This window comes from Dermacentor andersoni, chromosome 7 (genome assembly GCF_023375885.2).
Source record: "Dermacentor andersoni chromosome 7, qqDerAnde1_hic_scaffold, whole genome shotgun sequence".
NCBI lineage: Eukaryota > Metazoa > Arthropoda > Arachnida > Ixodida > Ixodidae > Dermacentor > Dermacentor andersoni.
Genome location: NC_092820.1, coordinates 12,674,376 through 12,699,884, shown reverse-complemented (window position 1 = coordinate 12,699,884; position 25,509 = coordinate 12,674,376). Strand labels below are relative to the sequence as shown.

Sequence of the window (25,509 nt, the reverse complement as noted above, 5' to 3'; positions counted from 1 at the left end):
GAAGAATGCCGAAGCACTAACATCTCAATAGATTGTAAACACGGGTGCAATCCCGCGATGTCATGCACCTTGCCGCTGCTGGTCTAAAGTTCCGTGGTTTTTTGCGTGTTGATACGCGATCGCGAAGACAAGTGCCGCGTTTGGCTACTTCAAACTCTTCAACATTATCTGCCTGTGTCACACTGGCTGCTTCAAGCTCTTCGATTGGTAATGGTAGTGGAACAGGTTCATCAGGGGCTCGGTTCTCAAGGTGCTCTGCTAGAACCTGAAAGAGTGCAAGGCATGGATGTCATGAGTTTCAGCATATCATGCATATCAGCAAACATGACAACAGTTGGATTACTTACAGTAATTGAAATACATTTTCAGTAATTCATGTGATGGTCTCTAATTGCATGGCTAAAGTAATTTATTAATTGCGGTAAATATGCACCAGTAAGCTGTGTACGGCGCCAGAACGTTGGTAGTATCGTGAGGTGTTGTGGAGGCACATGGGGGGGGGAGGGCATGAAATGTTGGCAAGTGTATGTTACCTTGAAGAAAGGTTGGCGTCCCTTAATACTTTGCTTTTTGCTTCTTGTGTGCATGAAAACTCTTTCGAAGTAATCGTGAAGTAATACCATTACTTTTTTGACAGCGGTAATTGGTAATGTAATTGAAATCGATGAGCGTATAAGAAAGTAATGAGTAATGTATTATATTTACTTTCAAACAATAATTTTGCAATGCGTGATGCATAGCTAGCTAAAGGCAAGAAAACATTTTTTGTCCAGCAGCAATGCCTTTACTGGGCTAGACCACGTCGAACACTGACAATACCTCACAACTTACTTCATTATTTGAGCCCATTCGCCTTGCCACGGGCGCGGCTGTGCCGACACTCGTTATTGCGGCATTTCGCTGCTGGTAGCAAGCTGTGACTGCGAAATCTACGGAACGACGTTTTTACACGACGAGTTCAACTATTCTAACGCGAGCATGAAAATATTACTGTAACGCCTTCTGTCGTACGATTTGAACACGAATGCTGAACAGCTAAACCTGCGGGCACCGCGTGGTAGGACGAATAGCAAATATCACTGAATGCGAAAGCGTACCCCCGGCCAGTTATTTCACCGTACCAAAACAGCGCCGAACAAACAGCCGTAGTACAGTGTTCCGTGACAAAGCGGAGTGGAAAGACATGATGAAAACGGCGAGCACATTGCACGCATGTGCATATTCCCAGCTGTGCCTCCACCTCGCTGCGTCATAGGCCGCTGTAAGGCCGTTTGTTCGACACTCAGGTGATCATCCATTTAAAAAATTGCCCGTGTGCACATTAAAAGCCTTACCTCACCCTTTCTCCTCTTGGCGAAGGCCGCTCTTGGAAGTGGCGAGGTGTTTCTCTTGTGGGAGAATATAGACGGAACAACGCCGGCCTTCAGTCGCGCCGAATTAATTGGAATACCGATTGCCCGCATCGTTGTCAAGCTCCGATGGTAATCACTGTCGCGGAAATGGTCCGAACACAGCACAGTTGATTTCGTCGGCAAGAAATTATCTTTCCTCACCGCACGGATCCACTGCGCTGCAAGTTTATTGTCCTTCGGGAACATGTGAAACACCACATCGTCTCGCCTGCCTGTGTTCGCACAGCCGAATGCTGCACAGAACGAGGGCATGTTGGGCGCTCTTGGCTGTAGGCACTCACGCAGCACAGAAAGGAAGCACAGTTCACGAAAATCGCAAAAGAAAACAAACGTGAACTGCGGCAGATATCTCGTAGCGTCGTTTAGTACGATCTCTCGTAGTGTCGTAGCGTCGTTTAGATCTCTCGTAGCGTCGTTCCGCAGGACGGAAAGAAACATGCCAGCGCATGCCAGCACGCCGGTCCGACAGTACGGTCCCCGGGAATGACGTCACTCGCGCCGGTTCTCTCCTCCGCCTGCCTCCTCACCCGGCGCCCCGGGAACCGATGGGGGCGTGTCCGCGGGGGGGGGGGATTTAGAAAGCGATTCCTGCCCCTTATATTGACAATACAAAGAAAAAATTTCAGAACCGTAAATTAATAGGCCTGTTCTTCCCAACCCCAGCAATTCATGGAAATTGAAAACCGTTTCAGCTTCCCTCTAACTCTTGGTTACCTTCGACGTAATCTGAAATACGGATCAATCGAAATAATAAAATAATTTAGCTTACTTCACCTTCGTCCGTCCAAAGCTCGAACACGCTTCATTAATCTCGCATCCCTCACAAACCTATTTGACTACTAACTTAGAAGCCATACAAGACCATGCCGCTCGCTATATCACCACACAACTCGCCATAAGTCAGCGTCACAAGTCTAAAACTGCCCCCTGCCCCTTTCGTTTCTGGCACTTCACCGGCAACGTAGATTGTGAGCGAGGCACAGCCACCGTGGTACCGTAGTGCGAAATCGCGACCTGCCGCAGGTTCTAGTAGATGCCCGGGCCTGTAGAAGTCGGAGCTCCGAAACCAGACCGTCTAGCAGATCGGGACTTGCGTGTGGATAGCGCAAGTGTTGGTCACTCATGTTGTTGACGTGTAAGTGACTCTCGAGCTGAAGAAACCAAATGGCAGAGCTGCTTCTGCAAAACTTCGGTAGGCCATGCATCCGCGGAAGGTGTGTGCACAGATGAACGGCAGGCTCGACTGCTGCTGCTTGCGGTGAAATCTTTAATGCGAAAGCATTAGTGTTGCTGCAGTAGTCGCTGAATGCATCGCGAACGTTGTGCTTGTGGCGTCGCCGTGCCTGTAAGAGTGAAGTTTGCGCCTAGTAGAGCCAGTGGAAGAGCCTGAGTAGCGGTAATGAGTGAAGTGCCTCCGAACGGAAAGCCGCACAGCTTGCGGAAACGTCAAAGGAATGACAGCGATGGGCCGTAGAGTAGCTGAATGCGCTTGTGTTTGGCCCATTGAATTAGTTGGGTCATGGCGCAGCTACCTTTGAACTGGGGAAAAGGCTTACGAACCGAGTAGAGGTCTGCTGCTGTGGCCTGCGCGTGCTGACCATCGGCACGGGTGCACGCAAGCGTTGTGGCACGACAAGGCGCCCACTGATGCGATGGTTCAAATGGCGAGAGTGGTTATGATTGAGCGCTAGAGTGGACGTAGTGAGCAAGGACGGCTGCCCGCAACTTGCCGTAGAAGTCGGGGTTGACAACCGGAGCCTTGTTGAAAAGGAAGTGGCTGTCCAGCTGGATGAACCAGATGTCCAGCATGTCAAAGTAGAATTCCCGGACAACCGCGGGACGTTTGCCGGACTGCGTGAGGCCACGCCTTGGCGCAGAGTCCGTGCGCTGACGCTGGCAGGGTTCGGCTCCGTGGTCCGGGTCACCAATTTGTGTGAATGCTGGGTTTAGGCGTCCGGGTCACAAGTTTGTCGGAAGGCTGAGTTCGGTCGTCCGGGTCACCAATTTGTGGGCTGACGCTGGCATAGCTGGGCTCATGTCAGGGACAACAATTTGTGGAAGGCGGCGCGAAGAGGTAGGCGCCACGGCCGCGGTTTCTTTAGGCCGGCCCGCCATGGTGCAGCGCGATCTCCGGAGCAACCGGCACTCAGGTCAAGCGCACTGGCGTGTTTCATTCTCGCGCTACCTGCGCACGAGCTCATCTTCTTCGCCTGCTTTGGAGGTGATAGACGCGCTGGTACAACGTGTAACCTACAGCTATGTCGGGACAGTTTAAAGCAGCTGATAGAGGCCGTATCACACGTTGTGAAGCTTGCTTAAGATACTTTTTTTTTCAAAAACTGTGTTTGATAGAACTCATGTACCTTCTTACAGAGATCTGTCATAGCGTTGCACTAATTTTTTCTAAGTTGGATGTCAATGAAATTTGTAGTTCTGCCAGGGCAACTGGCTGAATTCTGCCCCGTTTGTTAGATACACATAACGTTCTAGAACGCTTGGATACATAATTTATTACCGTAGTGCAAATTACCGTACACATCAATGCGTACACATCACCCATCACCTCGGCACTACTGTCACGAAACATAAAGAAGCTGTCCCGTTTAGTTCACCGAGGACATCAGGCGAACCAATATACGTATCATGCAAAAATTTGGACGACACTTAAGTTTCGCCTTTAAGAGTGGAACACGATAGGATTCAAAGATCTATGACTTCTTCTCATACTTCCCGGTAAATGGAGCGTATGTAACCGCAAGGTTTACTGGCAAACGCTGGCCGCGAACGTTATGCACGAAGGCGGGCTTTGCGGCAGAAACGCGGCCCTGGGCCGCGATGCGACGGAGGCCAGCGCCAGCTGGAGACATTGCAAGGGCGCGCCGCTCCGTGGGCCCCAAGACATCCGCGCGCGGGCGCGCTCAAATGGCGGACGCCGCCGCCGGTCTGTGCATTGTAGAAGCGCCGGAAAAGGGGATCGCTGGATTCGCGAAGAAAGTGTTTTCTCGTAAAGCCAAATTGCAATCCGAGAGCTATCATGTCTGTCGGTCGTGTGTAAGTCGTGGTTCACCATTTTTCCACGTATTTTAGCTCGGGAAATTCAATTAATTCAGTAAATTCATCGCGTCACTTGGAGGGCCTGGGTATAGGTGGTGGAATAGTCTTTTTTTTTTTTTTTTTCCCGAAAGGACGTCCGACGCTGGACGCCGGGTGCTGGATGCCGACGCCGGATTCTCTATGACACGGGCTTCTTGACGCTATAGCGGTAAAAACAGGGGGGGGGGGGGGGGGACTCCGTATGGCTCCCATTGACCGTTTTCGAGCAGACGCTCTTTCGACGCTAGCGCCAAGGTCCCCTTCAGTCACGGCCCTAACCAATGGGTGACGCAGAAGCAAAATGGTGGCGCACACGATTGTTTACGTCTCATGGCAACAGGAACAGCAGCCGCGCGGCACCTCCTCTCCGAAACGTTTTCCTTTCCTTTTTGTTTTTATTATGCCGACCCGCTCCCTTTCCCCCATGCCGCGCGCGCCGCTTACTTTTTCTTTTTTACCTGTAAGCGGCGCGTTTTTTTTTGATAACGCGCTTACGCGCTAGTTACGGCGCCGCACGCGCCAGCTCGCAAGCAATGCGCGCGCTACGCAGCGCAGTGGCAATGCTTGCGAGCTGGCGCGTGGTGCGCCGTGGGCTATGCGTTGGCACGCACGCAGTCTTTCCCATACTTATGTTATACCAGCATGTGCTCGGACATAAAAAAAATTCCACTTCCAACACAACAGATGCTTAGTTTCGCATTATTGACTTCGTTTCCGAAAACAGATTTTTTTTTTTTACAACGTGGTGTGATACACGCTCAAAAATGGCCAAGAGTGAAAGGTGCATGACATATACAAGAGTACTGAAGACAAAAGTTCACAAATGTTGAAATAACAAAAAAATAGCGCTAGAAAACGCGAAGGCCGTTTCATGTACACACATAAAACAAACAAGATTTTTATATAACGTCCTCAAGACCGAAATGTAGACGAGCTCCTGATATATGCACTGAGATATTGCACAAAATTGGACGACGTGTTTGACATAGTCATGGCAACTATAAAAACGGACCACTCACTGGTAATGGCAAGAACAATGACACGCAAAATACCTGAAAAATAGAATAAAATGCTAACATTGTTTGATTGAGAGCCATACCAAAAGAAAGCTTACTTATAAATCTGCACGAAAGTATATGAAATGCGTGACATGTTCATTACTGCTGAACAAATTGAAAAAAACATGGCAGAAAGAAAATAACATTGCACTAAAAACTGAAACACACATTATCACATTATTTTGCACTTGGCCACAACTTGAGTAACGGCGGCAAGGGGAACAGAACGTAGTCGGCTTTTGCAGCAGCACATGGAAAACATTCGCAGAAAGGCTTATTCCTCAATCAAAGACCAGGTAAGATAAGCCAACAGTTTACGACTTTTCTTTCGACCCGAATGCAATGCTCAGCAATAAAATTACGTCACTTCAGACACTAAGTCGTACCTACTGGGCTCTCCTCTGTATAATAAACACAAACTGCAAAAATCTGCATGTAGGACACTTGCAATGCTCATGCTTTCCAGAAGAAAAAAAAAGCGTATCATGCCTACACATGAAGGTTGTTCGCGCGGTTTTCCCATCGGGGGTTACTGAGATAGTACACAAACACTAACAGTAATTCTTCAGCTGTTAGTAGGTTGGTAGAACGTGAAACACAGAAAAAGCACTGAGGGCGGTATGCAAAGCTGGGCAAGTTACTGAAGTTGCAGAATGAGACTCGGCATAGAAAAACACAAGTCACAGACCAGGTGACAATGAGGAGGAACATCTATTTGTCAGCTTTCTCTACCGGGAAGAGGCAAGTGTAGCACAATCAAAGCGCAACGACGTCCGGAGCCTCATGGAGCACACAAATGGACAGGGCTGTGTTCGTGTACATGCGCCTTCTGATATCCTTGGGTCTGAGCGCTCACCTGTTGTCTTTAGGCACCCGGAACAACCTTGCAGGACTTGTTTTTGAGGTATTTGTGCACCACTCCACGATGCACGAGCGGTACGAGTCGTGAAACGGGTGAAACATCGCGCAGCTCAAGCACACAGCTACCGAGGACCACGAAACTGACGAAACTAGCCACGCCGCTCAACGCACAGCAGCGCACGCTTCGCGATAACAGCAGATAACGAAACATGAAACGTCGTGCAGCGGGCTGAGCTGCTCCGGGCCGGCGGGGCCGCACGGCGGGCGCGCGGAGACAGTCGAAGGTGAGGGAGTTGCGAGGGCAGTAACGAGGGAGGGCGATTGGAGAGGGAAGGGCTCGACCACCTGGTTCAGGCGCGCCGATCTACGAGGCCATGCAAGGGAAACGGATTTTTGCGTTTGCCTATTACAGAGATGGCGCCAATTACCTCTGCCACCGAAACCAGGGAGTTTCCCCCCACTGGTAAAAATACGCCAAGAAACGATGGTTAATGATTATTATAGCGATAGCAATTATACACACGCTCCAGGCCTGTTTCTGCCGTCGGTGTCGCAGTCGCCATGAGGTTCTGAATAAAGTCCAAGGGCGATAAAATTGTCGTCGCGCGCCGTGTGCTGTATGCGCGAGCAAAAGCGCGCGAGGGTCAGCCGGCGAACGCAGCTGAATCTCGCGCGCGCTAGGCAAGGGGTTGAGCCGAGGGAGGGGGGTTCTTCTCCGGCGGTTGTTGCTTTGGGCGCGGCCGTGCGCTATCTCGAAAGCGATCTGCGATGTTTGGAGAGTGCGCGTAGTGCTCGCAGACAGCGATGTTACTATACGCTGTGCTTTCGACGTTTCGTGCACGTTGAAGCGGAGATGCACGAAGGTCAATTTGAACGCTCCTGCTGCCACGATTCCTCCCCCTAGCATTTTGACAGCAAGTTTCCGCGCTCATCAAGCGAGATGTGTTCATGTTAGTCTGCGCGCGCGTGCTACTATGCTACTTTTGCCATCTTCGGCTGGTCGTTTCTGAGCGCTCTGGAGCGCTCTCGCGAGCGGCGTTGTCTTCGGCTGGTTGAAAGAGGGCGCGCGCCCTGCGTTCGGCTGGTTCTTCTCGATTGCTCTCCTCCATCTTCGAGCACACCGAGGCGCTCCGAGCCCCGTCGTCGGAGCAGTCGTCGAGATTGAAACATCATCGCCGCGCTGCGTCGCTGCTGCTTGCGATGGCCCACCGTAACCTGGCAACCTAGGCCACTGCATGCTGGCGGCTCGACGAACGCTCGTCACAGAACACCTATACAAACTTAGAGAAGGGAAACTGTACCTTCCACAGTGCTACGGAAATAAGCGTAGCGGTGGCGTCGTGAACTAAAGTATGTGACCACAGGTAGCGCTGTACAACAGGAAACGGAAACGGGGTTTTGCACACGCTTCACCAGGTTTGCACACGCTTTACCAGGTGTTCTGTGGCTTTACTGGGTTTCTGGCTGCTGCGCCTCGATTGTGCTCCCGCCAGTTTAGTTGCTGTGTAGCAAACGTAGCGCCTACATATTTATGTAGGCGCTACGTTTGCCACACAGCAACCAAACTGGCGGGAGCACGATCGAGGCGCAGCAGAATACATGTAGCGCTGAGTCATATCGAGTTAAGGCACACTCTGAACTGACTTTTAAGGGCATCCCGAGTAGTGCCGCCGCGCTCCAGCTGTTGCATTTCGTGTAGGGCTACTGACAGAATGCGGTTTCCAGATGGCACGATGGCCTCGACTGGAATAAACGCACACGACACCAAAGATTGAGTAAGCCTGAAAATATTTTATTTGCATTTTACAAGTACAACAAAAAGCACACGTCTACGCATCCACACAAACGCGGTTACATAGTCAAGAACATAGTCAAGAGATGGCTCATTAATAAGGGTAGCACAAACGCACAAGAAAGAAGACCTAAGCTACAAAACGTACGGTCAGCTGCTAAGTATAATAATTTCCCTGTCACCGCGAGTCACTTTTATACAGCATCTTTACAGCACTACCAGGCCGGGTAGTTTGGCGGAAAGAACGCAACAGCTTATACGGCCGTCAGCTGCCTCTTCCTTACGGGTGTCATAATTATCCTAATCTCCGCATCAACGTCGTGAAAGTTCGCATACAGGTATCTGTATCTGAACCATATGTGCCAGCTTAATACACGTGTAGTGAAATTATGATAACCACTGCGTCTTATCAAACGTATTGGTTTTGCAAATGCGCATTACAGCTGACGGAACGACATACTGTAAGTGAAGCACAAGAGAACAAGGACAAAAGGAGGATACAACACTTGAAGAAATGAAGAATTAGTAGGCATACAGCAAACAAGCGATGACGGAGAACACACAATGATGCATCGGGTGTTCTGCGACATCGGTTTGCGTACTTACGGTGTTATGGAGATCAACGGCATAAAAACGTACCTTCAAGCGTATTCCCTCAACCTCCGCCGCGTTCATTATGATAGTCAACGCCTAAACAAAATGAGGCACTATTCTTTGCCAAGAGTAGACCTTCTTACAGCAAGTCTATGTAATAACTCGCAGACGAAACCAGCATGCTTTCGAAAATGTTTTACCGCCGTAGTATTCGAACGCCAACGGCCAGGAAACACATCGATACCAATAGGCTGTCGGCTGTCGGTGGTTAATCGAGCACAAAAACCTTGACGCTATGACTAAAAAGCAGCTTCAACAATCAAATTAAAAGAAAATCAACTGCCTATTTGCCTGAGGTAAAAAAGCATCCTCACCTCGATTGTTCATGTCAATGGTTTGTGTAAATTAAAAAATTCAGCATGTTCAGCGCCCCTAGCAGAGAAAGAACAAATCAAACTATTCGACCAAATTACAGTAGCTCCACTTGCGCGCTTACGCTGAAACGCGCCTCGATTGATTTTTCGCCCTCTGTGGCCATTTGTTGAACTTGAGAGTGTGCGGGGCCTGCGCTCGTCCCGCCGGCGCGTCTGCCGGTTTTCCCGGCAGCGCCGGAAGCTTTGGATAGACGAAACATTGGACGTTGGCAGTAGTCACGTGGTTTCGCATGTGCCATTTCCTCCTCCGAGAGCGAGCCGCACGTTCGGCTTGCGCGCTTGTCCTCCACCTCCGAGCTCGGGGAACGCCGGATCTGCCCGACTCTGCTTCGGGGGATGGAGGCGACCAGTCGAAGATACCATTAATTTAGTTACAACACGTTGGGGGCATAGTTGGTTTGAATGCATGATAGAATACGTAAGCGTGGCTGAACGAAGACGTAGAAAGAAGGAGAGACGCAGAGGCAGCGCTGTCTTTGTGTGTCTGTTTCTTTCTACGTCCTCCTTGAGTGGCGCTTAGATATTATATCATTGTTTATTGTTTAGGCACCCTAAAGGCCTTGAAGGGCATTACATAGGGTGGGGGGGCGCTATACAAAATTATTGTGTCAAATATAGAAACACTTGAACAAACAAGAAGAAAAAGAAACATATGACTTGGATAAAAAGAAAACACCGTGGTATAAGGAAGTTTAACGACATATTCAGGATGCTATTCATATTTAAATCAGGCGCAACGAGAGAAATATTACACAATTCCGAATGTGCATAAATAACAGGAACACAGAAATGAATTTCGGAATTGGTAAGCACTGTAGTAGAAAATACAGCTTTTGCGACAGATATAAATATGCATGAGTAAAAAAAAATAAAAAAATAAACGTTATATTATACTAAGAGACCCATACACACAAGAATAGCCGTTATTCACGCAGATGATTCAGAAGTTCCCTTTGAAAACTGACTGCAACAGTGCAAGCGACATAGTTTTCTGGTAACGCGTTCCATTCGTTTATTGATTTCAGTAGAGGTGAACAATGGTACTGTACGAGCAAATATGGGTTGCACTTTGTGTTCGTGGTCCCGCCTGGATGAAATGTGATGCGCCTTTTTAAAGCGGTTGGTTGCAAATGTTGACTCGCCGTAATATAAAGAGTGAAAGAATGTTAAACGCGAATATTTACGTCGGATGTTCAAAGCGGAAATGGTAATGCTGATTTTTAGGAACGACACCCTCGTATAGGATGAATATGAGGAAGGAATGAATCTTACCGCCTTATTCTGTACTGACTAGATGCGGTTCTGCAGTGTAAAGGTACCTTGGTGCCGTATTATTGATGCACATTCTAACAAAGACCGGATGAGAGATGTGTAAGCGTGAAGCTTCGTTTCTGAGTTGGCAGGATACAAACGATGCTTGATTAATCCTAATTTTTTAAATGCCTTCTTGGTTATATGTTCTATGTGTGTATGCCAAGTTAGATCTGTGGTTCAATAGACGCCCAGGTAATTGAAACTTTGCGCTCTCTCTATACCTGTATTGTCTAATGTGTAAGCGTTTAGAGGAGTACTACTAAGTGTAAATAATGAAATAAGCCTTGTTTTTTCTACATATGTCTCCATATGCCAGACCTTGCTCCAAAGGCTGAGTTGCACTAGGTCTGTTTGTAAGCTAGTGACATCCTCGGGAGTTAATATCTGCCTTTAAATGACCCATCCGCCAGCAAAAAGTCTCATTGAGAACCTATGTTATCAGTTATATCACTAACATAAATGAGAAAAAGCAATGGTCCCAGAACTGACCCATGTGGCACTCCTGAGATGACATGCGTGGTTCCAGATGTATGTTCCTTAATAATAACTCGTTGATATCGATAAATTAAGAATTCGGCAATCCAACGTGTTGTGTTAGAATCTAATCCTAGGTTATCGACCTTCTTGATCAATCGGTTATGCGCAAAACAATCCAAATCTTTTCTAAAGTCAATGAGTATTGCGTCCGTTTATGTTTGCTCATGTATGTAGTCGTGAAAGTGAGTAACTAGTTCGAACAATTGTGTTTGACAAGATTTTCTTGGGCCTGAAACCATGCTGCCTGTCTGAAAGCTATTTTTTTATAAATGAGTCATTACCTGTTCTAAAAGTTCGCTGCAAATCCAGGTCAGTGATATATGTCGGTTATTATTAGGACTTGTGCTAGTGCCGGATTTGAATGTGGGAATGACATGTGCCAATTTCCATTCATCGGGAATGCTCCCGCATTCTAAAGACTGCTGAAAGATGAGCGACAGTAATATGGATGAAACGTGCACTGTCATTTTCAGAAGTTTAGTGTTGATCCTGTCAGGACCACGGCTTGAATTAGGCGGCAAGCGCTCAATAGCACGGGCTGCGCCTGGTGCTCTTGTGGTTGCTTCTGCTCATGGGTGACGAAGAGTTGAATTAGTACCCTCAAGAATAGCTTGTAAAAGGGTCTCTTTAGTGAAAGTTTCAGAAAAGTAATTAATAAAGACATCAGCTGTGACTTCCGCGGGTCAGCGTTGCCGCTTTCGTCGTTTATTAAAGGAAGGGCGTGTTTGTGATTAAACAGTCGCCGAAATTTTGCCAGTTACGTAATGTGTAACGTATAATTAAAGCAATTGTCCTTAGCCTCATTAACTGCTGTCTCAGCAGTGGCGTGCACCTCTTTGTGGTTTGGCCAATCACTGTCAGCGTTTGTTGGGTTCGCTGTTAGGTATGCTCTCTTTTTTCCTTTTAAGGAAACACCTCGTGCGAACCACGGCGCACATGTTCTTGTTTTAATTGTTATTTTAGGGATACAAGCAAGATCTATTTCTTTCATTTTATCGCGGCAGACGATCCAGTTCTCATTTGTTGTCCCGGTATTGAAGGTGACTTTGTACGTGGGGGCAAACTCATCCAACGTTCGGTTCGTTTTTGTGGTGTCAGCGCTGGAGTAGTTTAGTATCTGCTTTGTGACCGTAGATTTTACTTGGAGGGACAGTGGAAGTGTACAGTGAACGCGTCTGTGGTTTCCTCAAGTACATTTGTACGAGCTTTGCCTGGAGTGTTTGTGAATAGCAAATCAAGAATATGTTCGCGTCTCTTCGGCTTGTGTACCAGCTGGACCAAATTGAACATGCTTATTGTGTGACGAATGTGGGAACAGCCGGGAGGATTAGTCCAAGAGTTCATAGAGGACCTTGTCCATTTTATACCAAGGTAATTAATTTAGTTAGTAATCGAATGTTTACAAGTTTTTACGGCCGATAAAACTACTATCGTTACTTCGTATAATTATCTAATAATTTGCTATCGCAAGCGGTGCTTCGCCATTCCGGCGAAACTGCGATTTTTTTGTAACTCTTCTAGTAAGCAAGAAACGCTAAAATTACGCGATACATTCCACTTAAGCTGCGGCCATTTCTTCGCAGTATAAAGTTTGTAAAATGCAGAGTTCTCTTGCAAACTCGGAATACGTAGATTATAACCGCAGCTTGACACTTTCGAAAGATTGCTTAAGAATAAAAAAATTCCAGTAACTGTATTTCATCAACACACATTTAACATCGCGCACAAACTTCGCGTGGTGTTTGCAAAGTTTGACTTCTGTTGTGATTGCAGAAACACCAGGGCAGCGGTGTACGTCTTACGCTGGTCGTAAAACACACTCGCAACGCTCTGGACCACTTGCATGCGTGATCCATCGTAAAAGAGGCGCATTTAACCTACCTATTTGGAACGTTGCCCAGACATTAGCTATACCATGCCCCTAATTTTCCCCAAATATGAACAAGGTGCCTCTTCACTTCACCGAAAACAGTGGAGAAACAACCTGCGAACCTCATATATGACGAATAGAAATGGAGAAAAAATGAGGGTTCAGTAATTATTTACGACATCACATGGAAAGCAAGTACGTGATAGGTTAGCAGCAATTACACTAAACGTTCTCCCTGTTCACATGTAACTTGAAGTTCGTACCCGTGCAGTTTTAGAAGTATGGGGGAAACATTTTAAATAACGGCAGTATGACACCTTGGAACGCCTGAGTAATTAACTTGCTATAAAGGCGGCAGTTAACCCACAGATAAGCAATTATCGCTTGTCACTCAGTACACGGTTGCTACTTCAATGAAATTTAAATGCCGTGCCTGGCATAGTTTACCGAGGAAGCAGGCAAAAGCAATTGAATGATTTGTGTAACGCATGAAGGTTGGAAAAATGTAGGTATTTAGTAACTATTTTCGAAATACATACATGTTCAAACTTTCGGCATATGTCCCCTGAAGTGTTGAGGCTCGGGCACGCAGCCCGCCATCTTCACTTCTGCGCCCGGCGTTCCTGAAGTCTCGAGGTTCGGACGCGCACCCAGACAGCTTCGTTTCCCCACACCGGTTTCCTCCCCGAGAGAAGAAAAACCTTCCGTTTTTCTTTCTCCCTCCTCTCTCAGAACTCGCTTGTATTCGTAATTGGCTGTTGACCGACGTGCCGCGTCCTGCGAGCTCACGCCAAATCTCACTATTATTTTTCTTCGTTTAAAATCACTTGCTGTTGCCGCACCAGACAGGCGCACATTAGTCTTTATATATAGGAGTCAACAATTCGCCCAGCTGTAGACATTCTTGAAGGTCATCTTCACCAACATATATAGGATAAGTGGTGATTACACAACGAAATTCGACAGCCTCTCGACATATATATTCTGAGAAACTTCTTTATTCTTGAAGATTCCGCGCTACGACAACAAACAAGTCGCGGCTGTGATGAGGATATGTACAGATACGATGATGACATGAATCGATGATGATATATACAGATTAAGAAGATGAGATGCGAATAATTTGCTCACACTAATTTCGCCCTCTAGCGGAAGTGGCCAGCCTGGCCGCAGAATTATGCTACGAAACGCGCCGTACATGAGGTTTCAAACGAGACACGTGCGCAATCTCGGTCCGGCGAGAACGACGGTCAGAGGGAGTAGAAAGAGGCGAAATGCGGTAATTAACAGGCGAAGCTCGTTCAAGAATCCGGTAGGGTCCAAGAAAATGGCCGCGAAATTTGTCACATAAACCGGGAACACGTACAGCTGTCCACAGTAGTACTTCGCCACCAGGGCAGAAACTCACACAATTGAAGTCGTAGCGGTGTTTGCAAGCATCTTTGGAGATGCCGGTGTTAATGCGCGTGACGTAGCGGCAGTGGGCGAGGCGCGAAACAAATTGTTCGGAAAAAGGCATTGCCGATGAGACAGGGGCCGAGAAGAAAGATGCATCAAGGGCGAAAGTTGGTGAGCGGCCGTAAACAAGGAAGAATGGTGAGAACTGGTGGTACGTTGACGTGCAGTGTTATAAGCTAAAGTCACAAACGGTAGGATTGCATCCCAGTTTGTGTGGTCCGGGCTGGTGTACATAGAAATCATGTCGGAGAGTGTACGATGGAAATGCTCGGTCAAGCCGTTGGTCTATGGATGGTAGCTGGAAGTTGTCTTATGAAAAGTGCTGGTAGCTCGTAGAACTTCGGCAACAATGGAAGAGAGGAACAACTTGCCGCGGTCGCTGAGGAGAAGGCGGGGTGCTCCATGGCGTAAAAAGATGCTTCACAGGAAAAAGTCCGCAACTTCAGAAGCTGTACCAGAATGTAGAGAAGCTGTCTCAGCATAACAAGTGAGATGATCAACAGCTGTCATGATCAAGCAATTACCGTTGGCGGTCAGTGGAAGAGGCGCGTACAAATCTATTCCGACGACCTCAAAGGGAGAGGCCGGACAAGGGAGGGGTTGCAGGGGCCCAGTGGGTGCAGATGTAGGGCGTTTGCGGCGTTGACAAGACACGCGAGAGGCGATATACTTGGCCACGGAGGAGGAGAGGCCAGGCCAAAATAACCGGCTTCGGATCCGGTCGTGCGTCTTGTGATATCCAAGGTGCCCTGCCGTTGGATCGTCATGAAAAGCTTGTCGCTTTGCACAGAACGGAGAATGACAGCTATCCGTTTGTTGCCATCTGGGTAAAAAATGTAGCGGCATAGGGCGCCGTTGTGCAACTGGAATTGGTCAAGCTGTCGCGCAGACGGGAGTTTGGGGGCGAGGAGAAACCGCTAAGGCGGTAAAGAATTGTCCGGCAGTACGGGTCTGCGTGCTGGTGTGCAGTAAGAACGTGATGAGAGTCAGTGCCTTGCCAATCCAGTGTTGCTATTTGTAAAGGGGATGAAGATGGTTCGCGAGACGGGCTATTTTGTAGTGGCGTGGGTGAGCGATGCGAGAGCGCAAGCGGGCAACGGGAGAGAGCGTCGGCTTCTTGGTGCATCTTTCCGAACCTGTACATTATTTCGAAGTCGTACTCCTGCAAGCGGATCACCCAGCGCCAAAAACGACAGTTCTTCAGTGAGGAGAGCCAGCACAGCGCGTGATGGTCTGTAACGACCGTGCAACGGCGGCCGTGTAAATACGGGCGGAATTTTCACACAGCCCAAAACGCAGCGAGGCATTCCTGTTCAGTAATTGTATAATTTTTCTCAGCTGGTCGACAGGAAGCGACTTGCATAGCCAATGACTCGCTCACGATAGGTATGGTCACGTTGTAAAAAAAACATCGCCTATGCCATGACCGCTAGCGTTGGTGTGGACGATGGTATGTGCAGCCGTGTCAAAATGGCATAATACCGGCTCGGATGTGAGCTCTCGCTTTATAGCCTGAAAAGCGGCTTCGCAGGGCTCAGTCAAAACGTAGGGTACGTCAGCTCGAAGAAGTTGGTGGAGCGGAGATGCAAGCGTTTCGAGGCTGCGTATAAAACCGCCGCATAAACGGACGTTTTAGTTGAGGACTGCTACAATTCTCCGGGTCCGGTCGAATCCCTTTTTACTAAGTGTCCCAGAGCCTTGACGGTCTTGCTCGCGAAGTGGCATTTTTTGTGTGTTCAGCTGCAATCCAGCCTTGGCAATATAGGTTAAAACTTCATCAAGGCGCTCGAGATGTTGGGAGAATGTTGAAGAAAAGACAAATATATCGTCAAGACAGCATAGGCAGGTCTTCCATTTGAGACCACGCAACACACTGTGTATCATGCGCTCGAATGTGGCAGGTGCGTTGCAGTCAGAATGGCATCACGTTGAATTCGTAGAGCCCATCCAGGGTGGCAAGTGTTCTTTTCTCCTTGTCAGGCTCGTACATTGGTATTTGCCAGTAGCCAGATCGAATATCAAGATCAAGACTGGAAACGTACTCAGTGTCCTGCAGTGAGTCCAACGCGTCATCGATTCGTGGCAAGGGATAAACGTCTCTGCGTGTGATTTTGTTCAAGGCGTATTAGTCGACGCAAAAGCGAACTGAGCCGTCCTTTTTCGGAACAAGCACCACTGGGGAGGACCAGAGACTTCAGGAAGGGCGTATTATGTTCTGGTCAAGCATATCGCACACATTTTTTTTTTCGATGACCTTGCGCTCGGTAAAAGACACTCTATATGGGCCTCGGTGAACGATGCGGGAGCCATCGGTCTGAATGCGATGAGTGGCGGAAGGCATTTTACCGAGACGGGGGAATGGACGTCTAACAAGGCCACGTGTTTCTTCAACGAATCGAGTAGGTCTAGAGCCTGAGTAAGTGAAAGGTCTGGACTGATGGAAGTTGGCAGAAGAGAGCAAGAAGAGCCGAAAGGAGGCAAATTCAATTCCGTCAGTGCTACAGTCAAAGGAAGGAGGACAACGGGTTGAGTATCAACAGTGCATGTGATAGTTGATCCACAGGGCAACAATTGGGGATCGTGATTAGTGTTCAATGCAGTAACCATTGCGCACCCATCAGTGAAGCCAAGAAGGCTGGGAGCGATCACAATTCCTCTAGACGCAATGCGGCCGTAAGGGTGTGCAACCTCGGCGGAACGAACGGCAATGATTTGTTCTCTAGAGGGCAAAGAAAGCACATAATCTGCGGCTGTTACAAAACGGCTATGCGTATAATTTGTAGAATGGCATTGCTGACTGGTGTCGGTCAGGGAACGGAGACGCTGGTGACAGCTGATAAACGCGGAGGCGGATGACAAGAAATGCCAACCCAAAATAAGTTTGCGAGTGCACTCGCGTAGCACGGCAAATACTATGTGGTGACGGATGCCATCTATGGAGACACGTACTGTGCATTGCGCGATCAGGTACATTCTGGCATTGTTTGCACCACACAAAGGAGCGCCGCAGTATGGCGTGGTAACTTTACGTAGACAAGAGCATAAATCAGCACGAATGATGGAAATGGCCACACAAGTGCCAATAAGAACTTGTACACGAACACCTTTCACAAACACTAATAATAGATTCGACGGGTGCTCTGCAGAAATTATAGGCAGTCCGAAGGATGCAGCTTCCCCTCCTAAAACTGCAGCGTGGTGTTTTCAGAGCGGATGTCCGGGGCCTGTGAGGCGGGCCGAAGTGGGCACACTGAGCGACGATGTGGGGAACGTGACCGGCGTCGAGATGAACGGTAGATGGAAGGCATATCGTCAGCGTGTGGGGGAGACGGCGAACGGTGCGACGAAGGTGGGTATGCCATCCGCTGGTAAGTCATAGGTACGTGGGCATCTAAGGTAATCGCAAATAATCAGTAATCGCAAAGATAATCGATTGCTAAGGTGATCGCAAATAGAATTAGGAACACCTTAGAGTTCTGTCAACCAAAGGACCAGGCAGCATTCCGTAAAGGCTACTCAACAATAGACCATATTCACAATATAAGTCAGGTGATAGAGAAATGTGCGGAGTATAACCAACCCTTATATATAGCTTTCAGTGATTACGCTAAAGCGTTTGATTCAGTCAAAACCTCAGCAGTCATGGAGGCATTATGGAGCAGTATGTAAAAATACTGAAAGATATATTTAGCGGCTCCACAGCGACCGTTGTCCTCCATAAATAAAGCAACAAAATCCCAATAACGAAAGGTGTCAGGCAGGGAGATACGATCTCTCTAATGCTATTCACAGCGTGTTTACAGAAGGTATTCAGAGACCTGGATTGGGAAGAATTGGGGATAAGAGCTAACGGAGAATACCCTGGTAACTTGCGATTCGCTGATGATAGAGCCTTGCTTATTAACTCAGGGGACCAATTGCAATGCATGCTCACTGACCTCAAAAGGCAAAGCAGAAGGATTCGTCTAATTATTCTGCAGAAAACTAAAGTAATTTTAACAGTCTCGGAAGAGAACAGCAGCTTACGATAGTTAGCGAGGCACTGGAAGTGGTAAGGGAATACATCTACTTAGGGCAGGTAGTGACGGCGGATCCGGATCATGAGACGGAAATAATCAGAAGAATAAGAATGGGCTGGAGTGCATTTGGCAGGCATTCTCAGATCATGAACAGCAGGTTGCCATTATCCATCAAGAGAAAAGTGTATGATAGCTGTGTCTTACCAGTACTCACCTACGGGGTAGAAACCTGGAGGCTTACGAAAAGGGTTCTACTTAAATTGAGGACGACGCAACGAGCTATGGAAAGAAGAATGATGGGTGTAACGTTAAGGGACAAGAAAAGGGCAGATTGGATGAGGGAACAAACGCGAGTTAATGATATCTTAGTTGAAATCAAGAAAAAGAAATGGGCATGGGCAGGACACGTAATGAGGAGGGAAGATAACCGCTGGCCATTAAGAGTTGCGGAATGGATTCCAAGGGAAGGAAAGCGTAGCAGAGGGCGACAGAAAGTTAGGTGGGCGGATGAGATTAAGAAGTTTGCAGGCACAACATGGCCACAATTAGTACGTGACCGGGGTAGTTGGAGAAGTATCGGAGAGGACTTTGCCCTGCAGTGGGCGTAACCAGGCTGATGATGATGATGACCATGATGATGGTGACAAGGGCATCGGAGCGTTCTTGAGGAACGTAACCGCGCCTCTGGTACTGTTGGTGCCGCCGGCAGAACCGGGAAATGTGTCCTCGATATCCACAGTAATAACAAAGAGGGCGGGTAGGACGTCAAGCAGGGTAGGAAGGTTGAGGACGAACATGCGCCGATACTGAAGCCGCGGATATGTGTGCAGATGGTGTGGAGCCAGGCGTGGTCGTAAGTGGAGATATCGCGGTGACGTCGCCATATGTAGGTACAGTAGGAGCACCGGTAGCGTCAGAACACATAGCATGCTGGACAGGCCGCCATTGGAATATGAACCTGGCAACGTTTAACGCTTGAACGTTATCTAGTGAGGCGAGTCTAGCAGTGCTATTGGAGGAATTAGAGGGCGGTAAATGGGGTGTAATAGGGCTCATTGAAGTTAGGAGGCCAAAAGAAGCATATACAGTGCTAAAAAGCGGGCACGTTCTGTGCTACCGGGGCTTAGCGGAGAGACGAGAACTAGGAGTCGGATTCCTGATTAATAAGAACATAGCTGGTAACATACAGGAATTCTATAGCATTAACGAGACGGTGGCAGGTCTGGTTGTGAAACTTAATAAGAGGTACAAAATGAAGGTTGTACAGGTCTAGGCCCCTACATCCAGTCATGATGACTAGGAAGTCGGAAGCTTCTATGAAGACGTGGAATCGGCGATGGGTAAAGTAAAAACAAAATACACTATACTGATGGGCGACTTCAATGCCAAGGTAGGCAAGAAGCAGGCTGGAGACAAGGCAGTGGGGGAATATGGCATAGGCACTAGGAATAACAGGGGAGAGTTATTAGTAGAGTTTGCGGAACAGAATAACATACAGATAATGAATACCTTCTTCCGCAAGCGAGATAGCCGAAAGTGGACGTGGAGGAGCCCGAACGGCTAAACTAGAAATGGAATAGACCTCATACTCTGCGCTAACCCTGGCATCATACAAGATGTGGACGTGCTCAGCAAGGTGCGCTGCAGTGACCATAGGATGGTAAGAACTCGAATTAGCCTAGACCTCAGGAGGGAACGGAAGCAACTGGTACATAAGAAGTCGATCAATGAGTTAGCGGTAAGAGGGAAAATAGAGGAATTCCAGATCCAGCTACAGAAGAGGTATTCGGCTTTGACTCAGGAAGAGGACCTTAGTGTTGAAGCAATGAACGACAATCTTGTGGGCATCATTAAGGAGTGTGTAATAGAAGTCGGTGGTAACTCCTTTAGACAGGATAACAGTAAGCTATCGCAGGAGACGAAAGATCTGATCAAGAAACGCCAATGTATGAAAGCTTCTAACCCTACAGCTAGAATAGAACTGGCAGAACTTTCGAAGTTAATCAACAATCGTAAGACAGCTGACATAAGGAAGTATAATATGGATAGAATTGAACATGCTCTCAGGAACGGAGGAAGCCTAAAAGCAGTGAAGAAGAAACTAGGAATTGGCAAGAATCAGATCTATGCGTTAGGAGACAAAGCCGGCAATATCATTACTAATATGCATCAGATAGTTCAAGTGGCTGAGGAGTTCTATAGAGATTTATATAGTACCAGTAGCACCCACGATGATAATGTGTGAGAGAATAGTCTAGAGGAATTCGAAATCCCACAGGTAACACCCGAAGAAGTAAGGAAAGCCTTGGGAGCTTTGCAAAGGGGGAAGGCAGTTGGGGAGGATCAGGTAACAGCAGATTTGTTGAAGGATGGCGGGCAGATTGTTCTAGAGAAACTGGCCACCCTGTATACGCAATGCCTCATGACTTCGAGCGTACCGGAATCTTGGAAAAACGCTAACATAATCCTAATCCATAAGAAAGGGGACGCCAAAGACTTGAGAAATTATAGACCGACCAGTTTACTGTACGTTGCCTACAAAGTATTTACTAAGGTAATTGGAAATAGAATCAGGAACACCTTAGACTTCCGCAGTGGCGTAGCAACAGGGGCGGCCGGGGGGACGTGGGCCCCGGGTGCAAGGGGCCAGCGGGGGGGGGGGGGTGTCATATACGCCTGAAGACACCTCTCTTTCCGCCGGCTTGACTGGGCGCCAATTGCAAAGAATGCTCCGGCATCCAGTAGCCCGAGCTCATGCACCCGATGCGTAGCGCCGTAGAATTGTCGGCTGCAGCTCTATCAACACCCCACGAAATAATTGCACGAATGTGCGGGCTAAAAAATTTTAATTCGCGAAATGGCCGCTAAACTACTCGCCTTAGCGCAACGTTTCATGTGGGGTGCGCTCGTGCTGTGCGTTCATGCTGGGAGCAGGAGTCGCTAAACATACAGTGAGGCGTTGTAAGGCGTTGGGGCTCTTGGGTCCCTCTTCCGTTCAGAACGCGCAGCGAAGACGAACAAAGACAGCAGCAAGAGGGCGTTCAACCAGCGCGCCCGGCGCTCGCGTTTACGGCGAAGCGTTCGTTGAGGGCGACATTGCATAAGTGGGGCCGTCAAAAGTCGCGAATGGGATTCCCTGGATAGCCTTCAGACTCGGTTCGGCCAAAGAGTTTGGCGGCGTATGACTCGACAGGCTGCGGGCCCGCCGCGATGTCCGGCTCGCTTTTACTTCCCCTCTCCCGCTCGCTCCGAGAAGCCGCTGCGAAACCTGCCGTTATGTTTGACGCTTTCCTTCTTACCCTCGAAAGTTTCAGAAAACTGTTGTTGTGTGACTTCAAGTCACAAGTACAGTGTCTGTATCAGCTGCACAGAATTTTATAAACAAAAAAGGTGAATTTTGTAAGGATATTTCCCGATCGAGATTCTATGAAGTTATGTCTTTTTGTGATTACTACCCACGAAACGCGCAAGCAGCTATTTGATGTCTAAAAGATGTCTTGAACGGCTAATTCAAAAGCGTAGTAGCTGTCTTGATCAAGACATTTTGTAGCCATGGACGTCTAGAAGTACTTCAGTAAGCCCTGCTAACGTTACGCTAAAAGTTGGCTAATGGACAGCTTGACAAGAACAACTGAAGACTTTTATTAGACATTCCCTCAAATTTTTGCGGCAGCTGTTACAGTAGCACGACGTTTGCCCACAGTTACAATTTATTTTAAACGAGGCATGGACATCAGAAAAAAAGTTTATGTTGTCGGATAGAGTGATGCACAGGTAGTTTTTCCAGATGTGAACCATGGGAATGGTGTAGTACAGTCTCATTGGTCAATTAGTGCTTTTTAATTAGACCAATCAATTGAATGCCGCCTGTCAGAATTATTTTGCAAATAAAACAAGATCTGTATTGTATGCTGATATCATTCCGATGTTCACCCATTGACCTAAACAAGAACATCTCTGCGTGAAACACGTCATTATTGACAAAACTTCGCCCTGCTGGGTCTCCACCAAATTGAAATAGCTTCTAGCAAGGAAAAATTTTGTCAGTGATGCTGCAGTTCAGGCAAAAATTACATCCTGGTTTCAGCTACAGGGGGCACAATAGCCTTACACCAGTATACGAAACAGAATACTGTGCTGCAATGAGTTAAAAAATAATGGATAGTACACATCTGGAAAAACACTCTGCGAACCACTCTAACTAGCAATATAAATATATTTTTTCTGATGTCCATGCTTCATTTAAAAGTAAATTGTAACTTACTTTGTGGGTGCCTTTTGTAAGTAACGCCACATGCTTGCACAGCATCCCACAGAAATAATGGCCCGTTCTTCGGCATACCATCCATTAGTGAATTCCTTGTACATTGCATGTTACCAGAACTGAAAGATAAATCATAATATGCTGTTATTTTTTTTCATAAACTGTATGATGAGCTTTTCATGCATAAAAGATAATTGCACATAAAAATGCAGCAAGACATCAACTTCACACCATGTCACATACTCATACTTTATTACATAATAAATTAGAAAAGATGCAGAAAGTGTAATCAGCAAGAGTGACAAATAGCAGCAAAGGTGATCATGGATAAATCTTGAAGATGATTGCCGCCGCTGCCAGAGTAGGCCAGCCTTCGTAGGAGAGCACTTGCTGCCCACAAAAGCTTGCTGTGACAGGCCACGCGTGACGGTTCTTGTAGGCATAGGCAAGCAATACCTGCACAGAAGAGGAAAAAAAGGCGAGGGAGGAAATGGGAATATTGAAATTGGAACTTCAATTAGTAATATGTGCTAAGTAAGAAGTTTAACTCACAATAAAAATAAATTTAAGCACTCCTTTCTCTTAAATTACGGGTATCTTAAGGTATGTATGCGATGATGTTTAAAATGACTAGTATATTTCCTATCATAAGAAGCCAACAAACACTGACACCAAGGACAACATAGGGGAAATTACTTGTGCTTAATAAATGAAATAAAGAAACGATAAATTAATGGAAATTAAAGTGGATGAAAGAACACCTTGCAGCAGGTGGTAACCGAACCCACAACCTTCGCATTTCGCGTGCTATGCTCTACCAATTGAGCTACAGCGGCGTCGTTTTCCCATTCACTTTCTTGGGTATTTATGTCTTCTAGTAGAACCCTGGGAGTGTCAGCCAGCGCCACAACTCGGAGACCTTGTTCCTGGCATATAGTCATTAAGTTGCATAGCAGAGTCAGTTTTTAAATTATTTTATGGTGTTTTGTGGCTAAAAAGCCACTTATCAACCTGTCACACAATTCTGAGAAGCTTCCTGCAAAATATAATCAGTTTAAAACAGTAATTCACTCTGCAGGTAAATGATGTACTAACTTAATTAAAAAGTTAAGTAGCGTTTTATATTGTTGAACTAAAAGCAAGTTTGGCATTTTGCGCTGCCTAGCTGTTGCCTTTCTTTCAAACTTAAACATGACACAGTACACAGTAAGCAGGTAGCGTGCAAAGGAGGACTGGTGATAAAGTATTGTTCCAAAGCAACACTCCTAGCTGGATCAATCACTTTTGTTGATATATTTTCATGTGACCCTAATTGGATTAGGGCAATACCTCACACAAATGATGCAACACCTTGGATGATGCGTCATACAAAATTGAAAGTATCTCATGATGTGATCAAATGATAACATTGCCCACTGTCTTGGAAGTGTTAACATGCTGTATGCGCAAGAAAATGCAAAGTTATTCATATAGGTAGCAAATTCATCAGTGCATCTATAGCCTCAGGTAATTCTGAGAATCTATGTTGACTCGCAATTGAGAAGCCACTGCACACAAAAAGGTGTATTCAAGTAATGGTCCATGCTGAATAATTTCCCACCTAGTGAAAAGGCAAATGTGGCAGGCTAATGGGCTAGGGCAAATAGATTTCTAAATTCTGATAACACCTCCAATGATATTATTGAAATAGGTGATAAAAAACAGCACAGGTAAAATTGCAGTTATGAAAAAATTTTAAAAGCACCTCAGCAAACTGCTGGAACCCTCAGCATCACGCCTGTTCTACATGCACATATGTTGCAGCGCAATCTACATCTCTGACGCAGGCGCCTCCACACATCACTTTGTGATCTCCTCACAATAAGGTTAAAAACAGTCTGGTACAAGGTACCTGATGTGATTCATTTTGCAAGCACCAGCCAAGTGCTGATGGTGGTAGAGCGAAATTGAAGTTTGTCCTTGTATGGAAGCCTCGGCCCATGTTTTATCAATTCTAGCGGCAAAGCACACCTTTTACAGCACACATAAATCTTAAATTAGACTGCTTGCTGATGCTGTACAGTAAATTCCCGTAAAGAAACTAAATCACACAGAAAACATTTAGAACACCAAACTAATCAAATACTGGCTTGAATACATTTGTGCATTAGGGAAGCAAGGTGTAATGTACACTGTTGTAGCAAATTTTTACTTATGTATGGTATACTTGTATGACACAGCAGACTTAATTTTTGAGTTCTTACATAGCAATGACTACCTACAGGTACATTTTGTAAGGCTTAGGGAAACTAATTGTTACTAGAACTGCGTATGTACACTGGCACTGAGAAATTGGTTATAATAGTGGCAGTTTATAATGGACCAGTGCAAAAAAAAATGCCCGTTTGTGAGACACCAACTAGCTATTTTACCACTGGGAGGACCAGAGAGGGTACAGTACATTGGCTTACACTGATCATGAGGTCCCGTCATCCAGCTAGCGCCAAGGTACAAGAAGGATGTCCAGCCGTCTACCGAGTGAAAGGAACAAAATAAGATAGCATCAAGTCAGTTGAAAGGCAGATTTGCAATTACAAATAAGGTGACCCAGTCACAGTCATTCATTAATAAATGCCAAGCTGTCGTGTTTTCACTCCCAGATAAAGCACCTACTAGGTTAAAAGTTTTGCTGCTTATTTAGAACACAAGTGAAATTTGTACATAAGCAGACGATTTAATTTGGAATTGTATAGATGAAGTAAACATTGCAGTTATATCTTTGTTTTGCTATAAAGTGGAAACGCTACAAACTGCACAGTCACTG

General features: G+C 46.8%; 1 protein-coding gene and 1 long non-coding RNA gene across 4 annotated transcripts in view; one reads left to right on the top strand and one right to left on the bottom strand.

Annotated features, from left to right (window-relative positions):
• The window catches only part of LOC140219385 (uncharacterized), a 226,812-nt gene extending 220,028 nt beyond the window's left edge, over positions 1 to 6,784 (bottom strand). The window contains exon 1 of the long non-coding RNA XR_011895610.1: positions 6,420 to 6,784. This is a non-coding gene — a long non-coding RNA (uncharacterized lncRNA). The remainder of the gene's footprint in view (positions 1 to 6,419) is intronic.
• LOC126535560 (isoaspartyl peptidase/L-asparaginase) overlaps positions 1 to 25,509 on the top strand; it is a 263,028-nt gene that overhangs the window by 38,155 nt on the left and 199,364 nt on the right. For 2 of the 3 annotated variants that reach the window (XM_055073205.2, XM_055073206.2), the window contains exon 2: positions 17,632 to 17,772. The exons of the other annotated variant lie outside the window; for it this stretch is intronic. In XM_055073205.2, coding sequence (XP_054929180.1) covers positions 17,710 to 17,772 — 63 coding nt within the window. In that variant the 5' untranslated portion in view covers positions 17,632 to 17,709. The remainder of the gene's footprint in view (positions 1 to 17,631; positions 17,773 to 25,509) is intronic. 3 annotated transcript variants of the gene reach the window in all.